The sequence below is a fragment of the Chrysochloris asiatica genome, unplaced genomic scaffold (assembly GCF_000296735.1).
Source record: "Chrysochloris asiatica unplaced genomic scaffold, ChrAsi1.0 scaffold00009, whole genome shotgun sequence".
In the NCBI taxonomy this organism is placed as follows: Eukaryota; Metazoa; Chordata; class Mammalia; order Afrosoricida; family Chrysochloridae; genus Chrysochloris; species Chrysochloris asiatica.
Window position 1 is genome coordinate 17,767,731 of NW_006408527.1, and position 18,099 is coordinate 17,785,829.

The 18,099-nt window shown below is 45.2% G+C and overlaps 1 protein-coding gene across 1 annotated transcript in view; it reads right to left on the minus strand.

Annotated features, from left to right (window-relative positions):
* Nucleotides 1-15,789, minus strand: part of NFASC (neurofascin) — a 295,966-nt gene extending 280,177 nt beyond the window's left edge. Inside the window, exon 1 of the mRNA XM_006834092.1 lies at nucleotides 15,676-15,789. Within this exon, the coding sequence (XP_006834155.1) occupies nucleotides 15,676-15,773 (98 nt within the window). The 5' untranslated portion in view covers nucleotides 15,774-15,789. The remainder of the gene's footprint in view (nucleotides 1-15,675) is intronic.
* Nucleotides 15,790-18,099: the final 2,310 nt, after the last annotated feature.

An 18,099-nucleotide genomic window follows, 5' to 3' on the forward strand; every position in this document is an offset into this window, starting at 1 on the left:
AAAAAAAAAAAAAAAGATATTAACTAGAAGTGTATGACAAGTATGTGACAAGCATGGTTCCAGGAACTAGGTACAACTTTGAACTATTCTTCCATCAGAAGAATTGGCCTTCTGCAAACAAATTATGTGGCTAAGCATGGGACAGCTAATTGAAAGGTTATTGGTTCAAACCCACCAGATACTCCTTGTTGTTGTTGTTGTAAAGTCCTGTCAAGTTGATTCTGACCCATAGCGATCCTCTATAGGGTTTCTGAGGAGAAGCTGGTGAGCTTGAACTGCCAACCTTGCAGTTCAAAGGGTTTTGCAGTCTGGCATATTAACCCACAGTGCCACACCTTGGAAACCACAGGACCAGATACTCCTTGCCACACCTTGGAAACCACAGGACCAGATACTCCTTGGAAACCCTATATATGGTCACTATCAATCATAACTGACTCAGTGACACTTAATAACAATAACACCAACAAAACCAATTGTATTTTTCAATCCTTCATGGATGATGCTACAGTCACACGCTGTGTGGCCAGAGCCACCAATATGGCATCATGCTGTAACCAACTAAGCTAGCCACCTACATGCTGACTGAGAATTACTTTGGGGCAGACGCTGGTACTACAACAGTATGAGACTCTTCCTGTCCTCCCAGCACTTATAGTCTTTTAGGGTAAGGAAGAGACACAGTCAGATGAAAAATACCAGTGAAGGGATAAGAAAAAACACATAGAGAGTCACCAGCTTCCAACCTGGGCAGAAAATCAGAATGAGTCACCTGAAGGGCTTTTATAACATACCAATGCACAGACCCAACCTTGGAAGGCTGTGATTTATTTGTGATGGAGTAGGCCCCAGACATTAGCATATTATAAATCTCCCCAAGCAGTGTGAATGTGTTTCCAGGGATGAGAATCCAGGTGTAGAGCCTTGCCAGTAAAAGTGTAGCTCTGCCTAGCGGCATCAGTATTACCTGGGAGCTTATTAAAAATGCAGGCACCACCCCAGACCTCCAGATTCTGAAACTGCATTTTAACAGGGTAATTCGTGTCTCCTGTGAGGATTAAGAAGCACTGATTTTGAAGATGGTGAAAGGCATACCTCCTGTAACCTCCCTTCTCAGCTCTAACTAGGAGATGTAGCCCACCTGTTCTCCACCTTTGAGTGTAGAGCTCAGATGATTGCAGGGAGCCACACCACAAAGTTCTGTTTCTCTTGTCTCCTTGGACCTGCACCTGGGTGTTTGTCATGGGGTTCCACGTATAAGAGCTGCTTGAGTCCCACAAACTCTGTGACTATGAGGAAGTCTGAGCACAAGACTGTCACCATTTAAGTGACAAAGAAAAAAAAAGGAGTTCCTTCTCTCCCACACAGTCCTCTTCCCCCTTCCTTGAGTGCTCTTTGCCATGATGAGGCAAGCTCAGGACAGCCCGCCTGCCTGGCCAACCATAAAGACGGCCCTGTCACTAAAGGCTTAGAGGTGGCTGGTACCAGCTCAGCCTCATGTAGGAAGGAATCCTCGAGGGAAGGGGCAGACAGAGACATACACATAATTTGGCCTCTACAGCACCCTACCACCCAACCCCAGCTATGCACGTCTGTCCTTGTTTCTATCAGTTGTGTGTGTATATGTGTGCTTTTTAACATGTATCTCCTTCTTTCCCATTAGACTGGGAGCAACCATCCTTGGCTCCTCTTTTGTCACTGTCCACAGTACCAAGCACAAAGATTTAGACCCAGCAGGGGCTCAATAAATATTATTTGAATTCATGTGACCATATTTATTGGGGTCAAATCTATGGCTCAAGGCTAAGGAAGAGCTACTCACAGGATACCAGCTGCCACAGAATCGACTCCGACTCATAGTGATACAATGTACATCAGAGTAAAACTGTGCTCCATAAGGTTTTCAGTGGCTGATTTTTCAAAAGTAGCTTTGGAAGAATTTTTTTATGAAGTACCTTTAGGTGAACTTGAACCTCCAATCATCCCATTAGCAGCCAAGCACATTAGGTGTTTGCACCACCCATGGACTTGGAGCCACTTATAAACAGGCAATTGTTAAGAATCATTGTTGGCCAACTTGAGATTTGATGGGAGAAAACAAACAAACAAAAAGTATAACATGTGCTTCCTCGCTTCAAAGAGCCTGCTCTCTGCTTTAGAAAATCAGACCTATACAACAGATCTAAGAGTAGAAACCTAAGGAAATCGCCATATTTATGACAAGGTTAGGCGAGCTCTGGGTATTGCCAGGTGCCAATACAATGAGAATTTTCTCTTACAGCTATTTGACAGGTTATTATTATTTACCTATTGATGGACATTTTAAAGCATTTTCTCTCTTCTGGTATCTACCTAGAAGGTGTGGAACCACCCTACTGAAAACAATTTGGCTTTTCTCTGTTCTTTCTAGCAGGACGAATACCCAAGGATGATGAGTTGGGGCTAACGGAGAAAGGGGCATCATCTGGGATCCATTATATGGGATCCATCAGGAGGCATGATGGAATCTATCATGGTCACATGGGAAGAACAATAAGGCTCAGAGGACCTTCCCAATTCACTGGGACTCCTCTAAGACCTCATCTTATGTGTCTCATCATTCATCTCCTTTTTAGTTGTAATAATCTGTAGCTGTATGTATAGTTCATTCTCTATGAGATCTGGTAAGTCATTCCAGAAAATTAATGAACTCACAGGGACAACAAGAGTCACAGGGACATCTGCCTAAGTGGGTGTCTGCAGGAAACTGTCCTTGTAATTTGTGAGCTCTGACCTAGCTCCAGGTTAGACACTAGGTTAGGATCTGAGAAATGGTGTTTGGACAGCTGGTCTGAAAAATAGTATCCATCTAACCTGTGAACTCTGACCCAGCTCCAGGTTGAAGAGAGACCATCGCATGAGCAGCTAGTGACAAGGATGAAGAAGAGACAGAGTGGATCCCTCAGGCTGGATCTATTTTCACTGTTGGGAACTGGATACATGCTGATCTTTGCCAACCAGGTAGTGATGACGATGGAGTTTGTCAACTTTGTCCCTTACTTAGTGCACTAACACTCACCCACACCCCATCCTAGGCCATCTCCATTATACCAGGTAAAAAGACTTAGTTGTTGTGAAGTGCCATCGAGCTGGTTCCAACCCATAGCGACCCTGTATAGGGTTTCCGAGGAGCAGCTGGTGAGCTTGAACTGCTAACCTTGCAGTTCAAATGGCTTTGCAGTCTGGCGCATTAACCCACAGTGCCACACCAGGAGAGTGGGAGACCAAAAACCTCATTCTGATGGAGGATCACAAACATCTAACCCATCAGCTGCACTCCACCTCACCCACAACCAGGCTGCAGGGCCATCAATACTGCATTGTCTCCCTAGTCAAGGCTCCAAAATGTCTCGGATCAAGTCCCTGGGACCTCAGCCAGAATTCAAGGAGTTTTTTTTTCTGTTCTTGAAAGGACAACTGTAATGCATCCTGTACGGTTCTTCTCATGGTCAATACAAGAAAGTCAGGGAGAAATTCACACCCAGAGACTTTCAATCATATTCAATATGGGGTTTACTCCAGCAATATGTCAAATGTATCCCCATTCAAAAGACAACTTTTCTCCTACAAAGGCAAGAAGTGACTGGCTTACAAGCTTTCAAGAGGGAACCTAGATTCAGAGGGAATGAAGGAAGGAAGAATCTCCACGGAGTAGCATACAATCTGTCTAGGTGGGGCTGATGAAATGAAATGCAGATGTATCTCTTGTGATACAATACTGAATAATTGTTATCAAGACTGCTTGTGAGGGTTGGAATTGTAAAGGTAGACATTTTGTAGCAAGGAGGGGAGTGATTAACTTTTCAGCCTAGGAGCGGAAGTCCCTGGGACCATCAAGGGAGAAGAGCGGAGAGTGGGACCCGACCCAGAGAAGCAGTGATGCCTGAGATGGAGGCAGAGACAATGACGTGGAGAGATGGATCTTTAGACACAGATGGGGACTTTAGACACAGAGAGGGAGAGGGGCTGTATGCTGATGACTGGGGGGCAGGCTTGTAGTGTATACCCTTTGGTTGGCTGATGATGCATGGAGTGGATCGTATGAAATGATATATGATAGGATGAATGTAAAATTAATGTTCTTCCATGTAAACTATCACATAATTCACAATAGTGTATATCCTTTGGTTGGTTGATGATGCATGGAAGGGATCGAATGAAATGATATACGATAGGATGAATGTAAAACTAATGTTCTCCCACGTAAACTATCACAAAATTCACAATAAAACATTAAAAAAAAAAAAAGGTAAACTTTTCTCTAAACCAAAGAGGTTTAGGTCTCAGGAACCAACAGGCAAGAATACATGGCAACAGTTAAGGATTTGGACTATATAAAACCTGCTTCTGTTGAGTCAATTCCAACTCATAGTGACCCAGAAGGACAGAGTAGAAACAGCCAGGAATTCCAAAGTTGTAAATCTTTACAGAAGCAGACTGCCTCATCTTTCCTCCACAAAGTAGCTGTTGGACTTGAACTGCAACTTTTTAGTTAGCAGTCAAGTGCTTTAAGCACTGTACCACCAGGGGTCCTTTGGACTATATGTTGTTACTTTGATGTTAAATGCCATCAAGTCAGTTCTGACTCATAGAAACCCTGCATAGGGTTTCTGAGGTTGTACATTTTGCAGGAGCAGAAAGTCTTACCTTTCTTCTGTGGAGCAGCTAGTGGGCTTGAACCACTGACCTTGTGGTTTGAAGTCCAGAGCTTATTGTATAGAGCCATTGCACTCCTTGGAGTGGACAGAGTTCTACAATCCAGTATTGTAACCACTAACCACATATGGATATTATTAAAATTTAATTAAACTTAAAAGTTATTTAGTCATATTTCAATCACTCAATAGCCACATGTGCCTGGTGGCGACTGTGTTGGACAGTATGTATAAGGAGCATTTGTATCCTCACAGAAACTTCTACAACACTAAAATCGAGCATTTACAATAGGGTCTTCTGGGAACTTCTGTTGCTCTCTTCCAGTGTATGGGAGAGGTTTTAGGTACATGCAGAATGCCAAGTAGAGTGTATTTGCACAATGAAATAAGCACTGTGCTGAGATTCTCAAAAAACAACAACAAAAACACCAACCACAAAGATGGCAAAACTTGTTATAGATATTTGCCAGAGTTGGCTCTGACATTGTGAGCTTATGTGTTAACAGAATGAAATATTAACTGGTACTTCACCATCCTCACAATTTAAAACCTTCAAGGTTAAAAATCAGGTTGCCTTAGCATGAATATGTGCATACCATTTCTCCTGCCACAGAATGCCATTACTAGTTTCTCCAACTCATACTTTTGCTTTCATCACAAGGATTGTGAAGTCTGTTATGAGTTTACAGAAGATCCATATGCTACCTGGTCCTAGCCAAAATCTTCCCCCAGATCCTTATAGCACTCCCAGTTTTACCTTCTAACCTGGCAGCATTAAGAACACGGGGAGAAAAATCTATCCGAAATGGTAGGTCAGCACCCTGGACAGCAACGAGCTCTAACTCGCCCAACAAAAAGTTTCACTTTCCCTTTCCCCGTCACACTTTTAGAAGTAACTATTCTCTCCTGTACTATTAGGTGCCTGCGAAGGAGCTTCCTATTCACTTTTAAGACCACAACCTTTTCTTCAGAGCAAGAGCCAGCTCATCTAAGAAGCTTTGAATGCTCTTCACCAAATTAAAATAAATTTAAAAAATTCTAACACCTCAATCAAAGTTCTCTGCAGTTTGGTCCCACCCAGTCTCCCCAGTTGCACCTTCCACTACTCCATCCTGGCCAGCTAGTCAGCCAACCACACCAGTTGTGTCTCTCCCCTATGACTTTAATTATGCTTCCTCTACTCACCAGAAATGTGTGTTTTCTTACTATTCGTGATTCAAATCCAATCCAGCCCCCTGAAGCCCAATCCTGAAACCTACTTCTCAAAACCTTTTAAAGAACTTTAGCCCACATTGATATTCTTGCTTCTCTGACATTCAAAAGCATTTCTGGTTTGGATCATGCTTTAAGAAATTTAGATACAAAACATCTTGTACAATGACGAGGCTCAGAAGTGTTTTTTAAAGTTCCTGATGGACCAGTATATTGAAGAAGCACTAGCTTCTGCCAGAAACCATGAGGTCATAGGTAAGTCACTTCACCCTTCTGAGTCTCAGTTCCCCATCAGTACAATGAAAAGTTCTTGAATAAAAAGTCTCTAACATTCTATGAATTGTAGAGTCTCTTATAAAGAGTTGCCACCTAGAAGCCATGTCATGCACATGCCACCTAGAAGCATGCCATGCACATTGTAGGGGCTTCAAACAATAACTGTGAATGCAACACATATTATATAAAAACAAAACCAAGGCAGAGCTGAGGGTTGGGATCAGCCAGAGAACCTTGATCTATTTTCCAACTGGAGTCCCAGAGGCTTTGATTCCACTCAGTCTGTGATGATATCAGAAAGAGATCTAGTTTCTGTCCTTGCCCACGTCAGCATAGGAAAATTGCCTGTGGCCTCAAAAGCATTTTCTTTCATAAAGAACATGTCAACTCCAACATGTGGAAAAATACCACACATTGGGTATTACAAGAGTGGTGTTATAGTAATTCCTCTCACATAAACACACACAGGGAGGTCACCGACTCCTGACAATGTACTCAATTCACTACTGATTATGCAGAAGCCTAGATCAACTATGGAAAATAGCAGAAATTAGAAACCCTGATGGTACCAAAAAAAAAAAAAAGGCACTGGCTGGTCTCACAAGCCAATAAGTTCTGATGGGGAGTGTGGTGGGAACAACTGACTTACATTTTCAATATGGTATTATTATTTGTTGTTGTTAAGTGCCATTGAGTAGACTTCAACCCATAACACACTTGTATACGGTTTCTGAGGTTTTAAATCTTCACAGGAGCAGAATACTTCCTATCAAAAGGATAGCTATGATACCACCTTGTATTTACTGCAAATGCTATTCTCAAAGCATTCAGCTTACGGATCTGCACACAGTGAGATACAGGGATGTCTCTTCCTATAATTTCATATGTGGAAACAAAGGCTCTAGATGTTTAATAGTGATTGCATTATAAATAAAAGTCAAGCATCTACATGGAGAGATGGAGCAGCTGAGGATTCTAGACTCATGCAGGGAGAGGGGATGTGTGCTGACGGCCTTTTGGTGGCTTGAATGATTGTATATTCCTGAGTGTTTTGGTATACATCCCCCCAAAAAACAACAACAACAGAGGGAATAGAAGCAATACTGTTGAATGATGAAGCATGCAGGGGATTGTAATTATTGCAGTGAAACGAACTGATGTTCCCCCATGTAAACTATCACTCAATTCACAATAAAAACTTTTAAAAAACAGTCAAGCATCTAGTTGCAATAATTTGACTAACAGAAGCAACACATATACAAATGCACACATACACATTCAGAGAACTCTTATTAATGCAAGAAGAGTTATAAAACTCACTGGCCCTAGAGTTGGAAGATTCCATTGAGCATTTGCAAATAAAAATGCTACTGCCAAAGCAAATTGGCCAGCATCAGAGAAGGAAGGAACTTTCATCACTGGGGAGAGTCCTAGGAATTGCTCTGCCAGCTATTCAGTCTCATCCCAGAAAATCACAAGGTCTTAGAACAAAACTTAGCATCTAGTCAGTCGGCCCCAAAGAGAACTCATCTGCCCAGTTTGACCTCAATTGGATCCAGGAGAGTTAGCTCAGCATGCAGGTCAGAACCACCTCATCCTAGGAAATTCTTCTCTGTGTTTGGTATTGTAGGTGCTCAGAGACAGAAAGCAGAGAAAACCCCACTTGTAAGAAACAACCAGGGTATTCCAGCATGCAGGGTGCTCTATGGTCATGTCTCCATATGCCTTATGAGACATATGGAATATGTCTAGGGATATGTCTGGAGCAGTATTGAATAACATGAGTCTGCCACCCAAATCATGCCATTTATTCATCAGAACCCCAAGACTCCTGCACATTCCTCCAAAACCTCTGATTTGGAAGCCTGTGACACTGTGAATTACAGCGCTAGACTGCAAGGTCAGTTTGAACTGCAAAGTCAGTGGTTCAAGCTCACCAGCCACTACCTGGAAATGCTATACAGGGTCACTATGAATCAGAACCAACTCGATGGCACTTAACAACAACAACAGGGTCTTGCTCTTTCCCAGGCCCACTGCAAGTAGCACTTCCTCCTCCAGGAAGCTTTTCCAGATCAGCCAAGTCCAATGTGATCTCCCCTCAACCTTCCTACATTTGTTGTTGTTTTTAAGCTGCCATCAAGTTGGTCCCCAACTCATGGTGACACTATGCACAGAGGAAAAAAATACTGCCTGGTCCTATCCTGTCACCATGATCAGTTATGGATGGAACCATTTGATCCATAGGGGTTTTATTGGCTGATTTTCACAAGTAGGATGCCAGGCTTTTCTTTCTAGTCTGCCTCAGTCTACAGGCTCTACTGAAACCTAGTCAACATCATAGCAACACACAAGGCTACACTGACAGAAAAGTGGAAGCTGTACATGAGGGTAATGGCTAGAAACAGATGGTGGGTTTCCTGTGTGAAAGTCATGATTTTACCACTGAACTATTCCTTATATCTAAAATGTGTCTCTTAAGCCTTTTAGGGCAGACGCAGGGTCTCATAAGGCTCTGCATTAATCTGTGAGACAATGTGGTCAATGCTCAATAGATGTTTGGTGATGATGAGAATAAGACCTTCTCAGGAGGTTTTGCTGCTGTACTAGGGCAGAGCTAGGTATGAAGCCAAGTGTATAGGGCTGCATGGGGCAGATGGAAATAGACCAACAGGGAGCCACCTGGAGCCACACAGCCTGTCTCCAGTTCCGGGTGCTAGGGACTCTTCTTTCTAGTATGGATTTGGAAATCTTCCCTTCCTTCCCTTGATCGGCAGATCCCAGGCTGTTTATCTCGTTAACTCTGTTTATTGTGATCCTGGTAAGAGGTTCTGAGGCCCTCCAAGCCCCTCTCTAATTAAATTCATTAGAACAGATTGGGGCTTTCTTTCTGGGTCTAGAAAACATTAACAACATTATTAGCATCATAATGTCGGGGAGAGGGGCTGCCAGGGAAGCCTTGTTCAGTCGGGGCAGGGCCAGGGAGGAGGAGCAGGTGAAGGAGGAGAGGGCAGATGCTCAGGCAGCTGCTTCCCAGAGGAGGGAGCTGCCCAAAGGGGAGGAGGTGGGAAGGGCACGAGGGGATGACCCCACCAGGCTCCAGGCATCCAACTTTTTCAAGGCAAGGCATTTGGGAGAGAAAAGACAGGACAAGAAATTAATCAATGACATGAATGCCAGAGACATGGGCTTCTGGGGGCAACAGACTTTCAGCAATTTAATTGTATAGAGGAAGCAACATACTTAGGCTCTGTTAATGATGGGCTACAAGAGAACATAAATCCTCATGCCTTTCATGACGATGTCTTTTTTCCCAACAGACTTTACTGCAGGATCTGGAGTTAGTGGGGATGAGAGTTGGAGGAGAGAAGGCAGGATGAGGAGGCCACTAAAGAGGCCACTGCTTTCCTAGAGAACCTGATCTCACCACGTTTTTACTTACACACTTGGTGGGTTTCCTCATCTAAGCTACGGTCCTCTCCCCTTCAGCATCCAAACGCTACCTGTTTTACAAGGCCTAGATCCGTCCTTTGGGAATAGCATCTCCACCACCAGCACTGTGAAGAGTCCCTCATTGCCTCATCACATTTAATCCTTAGAACTACTACATGCAAGGTTCATGTAATAGTTCCATTTTACAGATGAGGAAACTACAGTCCCCTAACTAGTAAGTAGAAGAAGCAGGATTTGGGTCTGTATGACTTCAAAAGTTGGTGCTTTCCACATGCTATGTCACCACGGGTACTGACAGATCCCTATTTCCTGTGAAATTTGACTGAGGGATTGAGGGATCAATGAAGAATTGATCACACACTATCTTGTGTAGATCCAAAGTGTTTCATCTGATTTCTCCAATTTGAAAACAGGAGCAGCGTTATATTTCTCTGTCCATCAGAGGGGCTTAGTTGTTGTTGTTCTTAAGGGCTGTTGAGTCAATTACAATCCATAGTGACCCTGCATAGGATTTCCAAGGAGCAGCTGGTGAGCTTGAACCATCAACCTTGCAGTTCAAATGAATGACTTTGCAGTTTGTGCATTAGCCCACAACACCACACCAGGACTCCGAGGGACTTAATTTGTTGTTGGTATGTGCCGTGGAGTCAGTTCTGACTCATAGCGAGTCTGCACAGGGTTTCTGAGGCTGTAAATCTTTACGGAAGCAGAAAGCCTCAACTTTCTCCCGCGGAACAGCTGGTAGTTTTGAACTGCTGACCATGAGATTAGCAGCCCAATTCATAACCACTACGCTACCAGAGCTCCTGAGGGACTTAATGTTGTTGTTGTTGTTGTTGTTATGTGCCTTCGAGTCGGTAGGTACTCAAAATTGCATGCTAATGTATCCCTTCTGAGAGCACTGTGCATGTAAATAAAACCTTCTCATTCTTTATTTTTCCACCAAGTGAGGGGAACCCAATACAGTATATAGGAGAGGAGCATGGGATTTGAAGTCAAACAAATATAGGTTTAAATTTTAGCTCTTCAAATTAACCACTGGGGTCTCAGACAAGCACCAACCTCTCTGGGTCTTGTCTCGGATATCTGTAAAACTAGGACTGATTTTAGCAATGACTCCTTTGCAGGATGAACACATATGAAGATGATGCATATAAAGCAAATAGTATGGGTATGTTGTTAAGTGCCATTGAGTCGGTTCCAACCCATAGCAACCCTATATAGGGTTTCTGAGGAGTGGCTGGTGAGCTTGAACCTCCAACCTTGCAGTTCAAATGGCTTTGTAGTCTGGCACATTAACCCACAGCACCACAGTTCTTTATGGTGACTCTTGCCAGTATGCCACTGCCACTTTCCCTGGCTTGCCTCAAAACCCAGTGAGAGGAAGGTGGCTCCAGGGTTCTCACTCCGGCTGGCACAATCTGACCAATGTGCTGGGTGAGCAGAGCTGCTGAGGGGCCTACTTGAGCATCAGGCACAGCCATTAACCTTCAGAGCTGATCCTGGCAACCCCAAGGTCAGGCCACATATATCACACATCTGCACTTACATCTCAACCTGGGTCCTAGGGCCAAAGGTAAATACTCAAAAGTTGAATATCAAGCTGCTGTAGGCAGGGTCTAGCCCAACAGTTGGGTATAATCGGTCCAAGTTTTGCTGCCCACCATGGCCCCCAGCCATACCCCTACACTACAGGAAGACGTCTATCTGCTTTTGTAGGAATTCTTATGTTGAACCTTCATTTGTTTTCATTTCTGTCTCTCCACCTAGACCAGAGATGGGGAACCTTGTTTTCAGCCAGAATTTACAACATCATTCACAGGCCATACAAAAGTATCAACTTAAAAATTACCCTACTATATTTAGTCAAACATTGAATGAAGTCATCACTAATGTGATGGTTGGAACTGTGGTTGCTTGGCAGGGCCAGGTCAAATGATTTTGAGGGTTGACGTTCCCCACCCCTGACCTAGACTATGACATCTATATGCCCAACAATTAGCACAGTTCCAGGAATATATACAAAGGCTAAGAACACACAGCACACTAATGAAATGAATTAACTTAGGTGTGTGGGGAAAAGAGGAAGCCACTTGGACAGATGAGACTGGGTGTCTCCACCCTCAGGCTCTCTTTCCTCAGTTCAGATGTCCATGGTCAAGTGTATAACCTCTAAGGATCTCTCCTGTTCACCATTAAACATCCCTCCACTACCGGGACATCTGTGAGGATTCCCACCTGACAACGATCTCCCCATAACTCAAGACCCTTTTGTACATATCAGAGTTCAGAACGTTTTATTTGCCTTGTTTCTGAACAGGTACCTGTACTTGCTTACCACTTCCCCAGTAGACACGGAATTCCCTGAAGGCAGACACTGTGCCACTTTCCTTTGACTCACTCTATTGTTGTGTTAAGTGCCGTCAGTCAAGTGGGTTCTGACCCATAGCGACTCTACAAAGCGTTTCCGAGGCTGTAAATCTTTACGGGAACAGAAAGACTCATCTTTCTCCCGCTGGTAGTATTGAACTGCTGACCTTGAGGTTAGTAGCCCAACTAGTAACCACTATGCTACCACAGCTCCTTAGACTCACTCTAACAGTCAATATATGCAGCTCATACATTGCCCATAAAGCAGAAGTGCTCAGGAGACAAGAAGGGAGAGTTAAGTAGCATTGACCTTTTACCAGAGTTGACTCTGGTGTCTCCCATCAGGCTGAAGCAGCACCTAATATGGCTCAGCCGCACATAGAATATCCACCCTCTTGGTCCTCAAGCCCCAATCTGGTAACACCTTGCATCTCACCTACTTTCCCACCCTTTCCCAATAATCAACTCCAGGGTCTGCCCTGAATACCACTCTGGATGTCATCCATCAAGCAGTCTTCAGAGCTTTGGAGGGGAGGAGGTTGAGTCCACTGGAAGGAAAGGTGTTACTGTTCAGCAGCCCTGAGTTTGTCTGATTACTTGTTTTCCTTTTCCATTACGCTGGGAACTCTGTCTTACTATTCATTTCCATGATCTTAGCACATAGTGCAGCATTGCATTGTAGGACTTAATTAAATGAATGTGTAAGTCTGTAATCAGCCTTCAGCCACCCTAAACACACACACACACACACACAAACACTAATACCATCCAAACACAGGTGGCATGAACTTCTCTACCACTCCAAGTTTCCTGAACATTTATCTAAAGATCAAGTGGAGATATTGATGATTATTGCACAACACTGTAAATGCACTTGGTGCCACTAAACTGTACACGTGAAAAACATTAAACTGGCAAATGTTGTGTTAACATATATTTTTACAAGTTCCCCTTTGCAGAGTCCCTTGCAGTAAGCTGTATGTGAAACCCAGGAAGGGTGGACAGGGTTGGGGGAGACTGTTTGGGGCTGAGTTGGATTAAAAGACTTTCGGGTTGTTTTTTTAAAAAAAGACAAAGTACTGCTCCTCCCCACCCTTTCCACTCCTGTGTGATCCAGGAGGAGGTGGTGACTGGCGTAGGGCACCAGATCAAACAACAGAGTTTTGGAGGGATTGGAATCCTGCAAGAATAAGGACTCTCATTCTCCTTCCCTCCTCAGAAATTCAAAGGCAGAATCTGAGCCCCAAATATCAGCCACTTCTTGTGTGTGTCCCTGTAAGCAACCTTGTCCAGCCCACAAGCAGCTGGTCAAGTACACACGGACACATCTTGCTCCAGCTCTCTAAGGAACTGAATTCTCTTTCTTTGTGTCTTGGTTTACCACTGGGTAGTCTTGATGTCAAAGCAAGGGGTGATATTCATTACACAAAACTGAGGAATATGTACTGTTGTTACCAGAATCTCTCATTTAACCTGAGCCCCAATCAAACATTTCAACGTCAGAACCTTAATCCAATCAACTCTCAGCGTTGGCTTCAGGTGATGCCTCCTCCCAGTACCAGGAAAAGCTGGCAACCCTGGAAGCACTGATGCCAGAGAAAGCTTCCTCCCCACCCTCAACTCAGTGATGGGGTGGGGGGGGGTAGGGGGCGGAGCAAAGCAACAAAGCAGAGAGAGCAGCAGTCCCCCAACCGCTTGTCCCTTGCCAGCACTACCTGAGTACTATTCAGAGTTACGGTACGTAAGTCAAAGGAGTCCAACCAGTAAGGCTTCTAAAGTGAGAGAGCCTTTTGAAACAGGGACAGGGTCTGAAATTTGCTCTGAACCTCCCAATTTAATGCTGGGTTTTAGCTGAGGCCCCCACGACAGGAATTAGACAACCACTCTATGTTGCCCAGTGGACAAACTCAGTTTCTGGGGTTAAGTGTGAGTGAGTCTCTTTCCTCATTTGTGTCTTGTTCTCCCTCCCTCTCTCTTCCTCCTTTTCTCTCTAGCTCTCTCATACACACACACACCTTCAACTGAATCCAAAGACAGGGAGAAATTACTTTCCCACAAGTGCCAGCTCAGTCAAGACAAAAGGTGAATGTATCAGAGGCTCAGCAGACCCCTCTCATCTTCAACTTTTCCTCAAAGCAAGTCAACTAGATCCAGCCACCCCCAAACTAACAGGGGGATAGAATGCTGCCTTCTTCCATCTTCCTGCCCCACACCCATAGCTGAATCTCACTCTCCACACATGGTTTTCCCTAGGCAGCTTCAACTTACATCTCAAGTTTGGTAGGTTCTGAACCATACAAGAATTGAACTCCTGTGTGGGCCTCAGAGCTCTGCAGTCTGCCCTTGCCACAGCACCACAGTTCCAAGGGAGACAGACAGAAAAGGGGCATTGTTGTCCACGTCTCCAGACTGAGGGAGGGAGGATCTCCCCGCAACACACACATACACACCACTGCCAAATCAATGCCAAGGAAGGAATTGGGCACATCCTGGCTCAGGACAGGAAGGGGCTATCATGGGGACCAGAGTCTAGGTGATTCAGCACTCTCAGCCCAGCCCATGGTCACTCAGAACAGTTCATGATGCCAGAGTGCTGACCTGAAGGCTGAAGAAGCTTCCTTTATCAACTCCAGAATCCTCCCACCCTCCAGCAGGGTTCTTCAGTCAGGCCTTTGTACCTCAGAGCTCAGAACAAAACCCTGAAGGAGCTGCCATTTCCTGGGACCCTGCCCCTTCTCCATCCAAATGCCCCCTCCCCTGATTCATCTAGGAAACTAACCTGAACAGCTGTGGGGAAGATGGCTGGAGAGGAACAGAAGAGAGGCCTACTCACCCCAGTATCCTTCATCTCCAAGCCGTGAATAGGAGTAAACATCCAGAAAGGGGTTATAAGTGGATTCCACAACTAGGAGTAAGTATACTGGGCCTTCATGAGGCCCTGGACCGCCCCAAAAATGGGAGGGAGAGCCCCAGTGCCAAACAGGGGAGGGGGCAGGGACTCAGTACCAGCCGTGTGCAGTACCAGGGAGGACAGTGGAAGAGGCAGTGGATGGCAGGCCAACTCATAGTTAAGGAAAACCTAGAGGAACCAGGAAGGGCTTGGGACAGGGTGTACTGGGGGTGGATATAAACTGAAGGAGCATTGGAGACACAGGACGCAGAATGATGGGGGTATGGGATACGGATGGGGGTATGAGAGTCTGACAGAGATGGACAAGGACAAGAAGAGGAACTGGCATGGACTGGAGAAATGGGCTAATAAAAAGTGCTATGTCTAGATAAACAGAGGTATAGGGCTCATGGATGAGAAAAGAGCAGAGAGGAAAGGGGCAAGAGGGCCAGGACGCAGGAAGGGGGAGGGGATGTGGCCAAGGAGACCAAGGTAGAAAAGGTGTGCAGGGGGTTGGAGGCTGGACAAGGGATGAAGATGGGGGTTGGAATGGGACAGGGATATGAACAATATAGAATGGACTCAGGGCAGGTAATGGTAAAGAAGAGAAGAGACAGGGATGTAGGTGGAGGGGGATGGGGCCAGGTCTGGGGATGGAGACTTGACAGAGGAGGGCGGGAACAAGGGCGGGAGGAGGGGGTCAGTAGCGGAGTTTCCATAACCCTACCCTCTTTCCAGGTCTCCATAACCCCCATCTTCCCCGTGCCCAGCCTTGCCTACCTCCAGGGATGAGGGCTCCTGTCCTGGGCGCTGTCCGATGCCGGCGCTGCCACTTCTCCTGCGTCCCCTGAAGCTCCTCTCGCCTCCAGCCGCCGCATTAGGGCAGAGACCAGCCCGTGCGCGTCCCCGGGCGGCCGGCGCATCCCCGGCTCCATGCGTGCGCGCTCCTGTCATATCCCTGGGCGCGCACCGAGTGCCCACAGCCCGATCCCGGTCAGGGAAGGAAGGAAGGTGCACCCGCAGCGGCCCTGCCCCACGAAATAGGGAGCAGATCTTAGTCTGGGAACGGAAAAGTCCCTTCTTTCTCTTATCACTCTACCCACCAGCCTTTTTGCCGGTTGGCATCGAGAATAGTAACTATTAGCTTTCGCTTGCGTGTTCGCTGAGCTTGTACTGTGTGCTAATCTCGCAGGAGCGGATAGTCTGAAACCCCTGCAGGATCACATGTTGCTAGTGTATATGCCCTGCCATCATTGGACTCTGATTTCTTGGGACAAGGATTTGTTAGACAGCTTGTGTTCCCAAGTCCTAGCCCGGTGACCAGCTGCCTGTGGACTCTCCAGAAAAGTTCGAAGATTGAAGAGTTGTTGGATCCAAATTATAGATTTGAAAAAACAGCGTAGCGGTTACGAATCGGGCTGCTAACCTCAAGGTCGGCAGTTCGAAACTACCAGCGGCTCCGCGGGAGAAAGATTTGCTTCCTGCTCTTGTAAACATTTACAGCCTTGGAAACCCTGTACAGTGTCGCTATGAGTCGGAACCGACTCCACGGTACTTAACAACAATAGCGTGAGGGGACCTTTAAAAAAATTGACATCTGCCCTAGGGGGCACCCTATACCCGGAGAGACCAGAGATGCATAGATCTATATGTGGGTACTGGCTCTGTCACTATCTTAGATTGTACAAGACACTTCTTTCTGGGTCTCATCGCCTCAAATGATCGATGAAACCTCGGTTAGATAATCTTTCCAGGTCCCTTCTAGTACTGACATAGAGAACCCGTTAGAGTTTCCCTGGAGTCAATTCCAATTTATGGTTACCCCTTGTGTTACACGGTAGAACGGCTCCTGGAGGTTTTCTTGCTGAGGTTTTCACAGAAGCAGATGCCCAGATCTTTCTTGTGTAGAGCCTCTGGGTGCGTTAACCACAAACCATTAGTTTCTGATGTGGCCCTATAGGATAAGCACGGGACTAGTAACTTTAAGGTTGGCAGTTCAAATCATGGTAGGGTAGTAGTATGCAATGGGCTGCTACTACAAGTTCAAACCCACCAACTGCTCCTCAGGAGAAATATGAAGCCGTCTACTTTTGTAAAGGCTTAGAATCCAAATCCAAAATGGCACTCTACTCTGTCCCATGAGTAGGAATCAACTCGATGGCAGTGAGCTGGGTGAAGGTACTGTGTACAAGCTCCCAGGTGACTCCTGGAATAGTGTAAAGATCCCTAATCTTAGATTTGGAAAGATTCTTGGAATCTTTCAGTGCAGCCTTCATCCCAAGTCAGGGCTGCATCATGCTCCAGTTCTGGGCTCACACAGCTCCTGCCCTGTCACCACCTTCTCTCTGAGCCATGCCTGATGGATCAAAAAACAAAACAAAACAACAATTCTTCCCTAAGCATCTTTCCATTCCAGCCACTATGCATCTTGTATATATTATTCACTTATTTTTTTATAGCCCAGGAACCCTGGTGGTACAGTGGTTTAAGAGTTGGGCTGTTAACCACAAAACCAGCGATTCAACCCCACCAGTCACTCTGCAGGAGAAAAATAAGGCTGTCTGGTCCTGTGGAGATTTATTGTCTATGAAGCCTGTGGAGCACTTCAGCTCTGTCCTAAATGGTCTCTATGAGTTGGAATCGACTGGATGGCTATAAGCTTATTTTTATTTATTTATTTTTTTAAGCCCTGCTGATTCCAACTCATAGTCACCCTATGAATAGACTCCCCTGTAGGATCTCCTAGGGGGTAATCTTTATGGGAAAAGATTGCCAGATCTTCTCTCCTGCGGAACTTCTGGTGGATTCAAACCTCTGACTTGTGTTAATTGCTAAGCACTTAACCATTCATTGTGGATAGACATTTAGGCTGTTTTCACTTTTGGATATTGTGAAGAGTGCTACGGTGAACATTGGTGAACACAAGTATCTGTGTTCCTGTTTTCAATTTTTTGAGGTATATACTTAGGAGTAGAATTGCTGAATCATAATGAGTCCTGGTGTATCATTGTAGGATAAGCACTGGACTGCTACCCACAAAGTTGGCAGTTCAAACTCACCTTGAAACCCCTATACGTGGTCACTATGAATCAGAACTGACGTCAAGGCACTTAACAACAACAACAATGGCAATTCTATGTTTAACTTCTTAAGGAACTACAAAACTGTTTTACACAATGGCTATACCATTTTACATTCCCACCA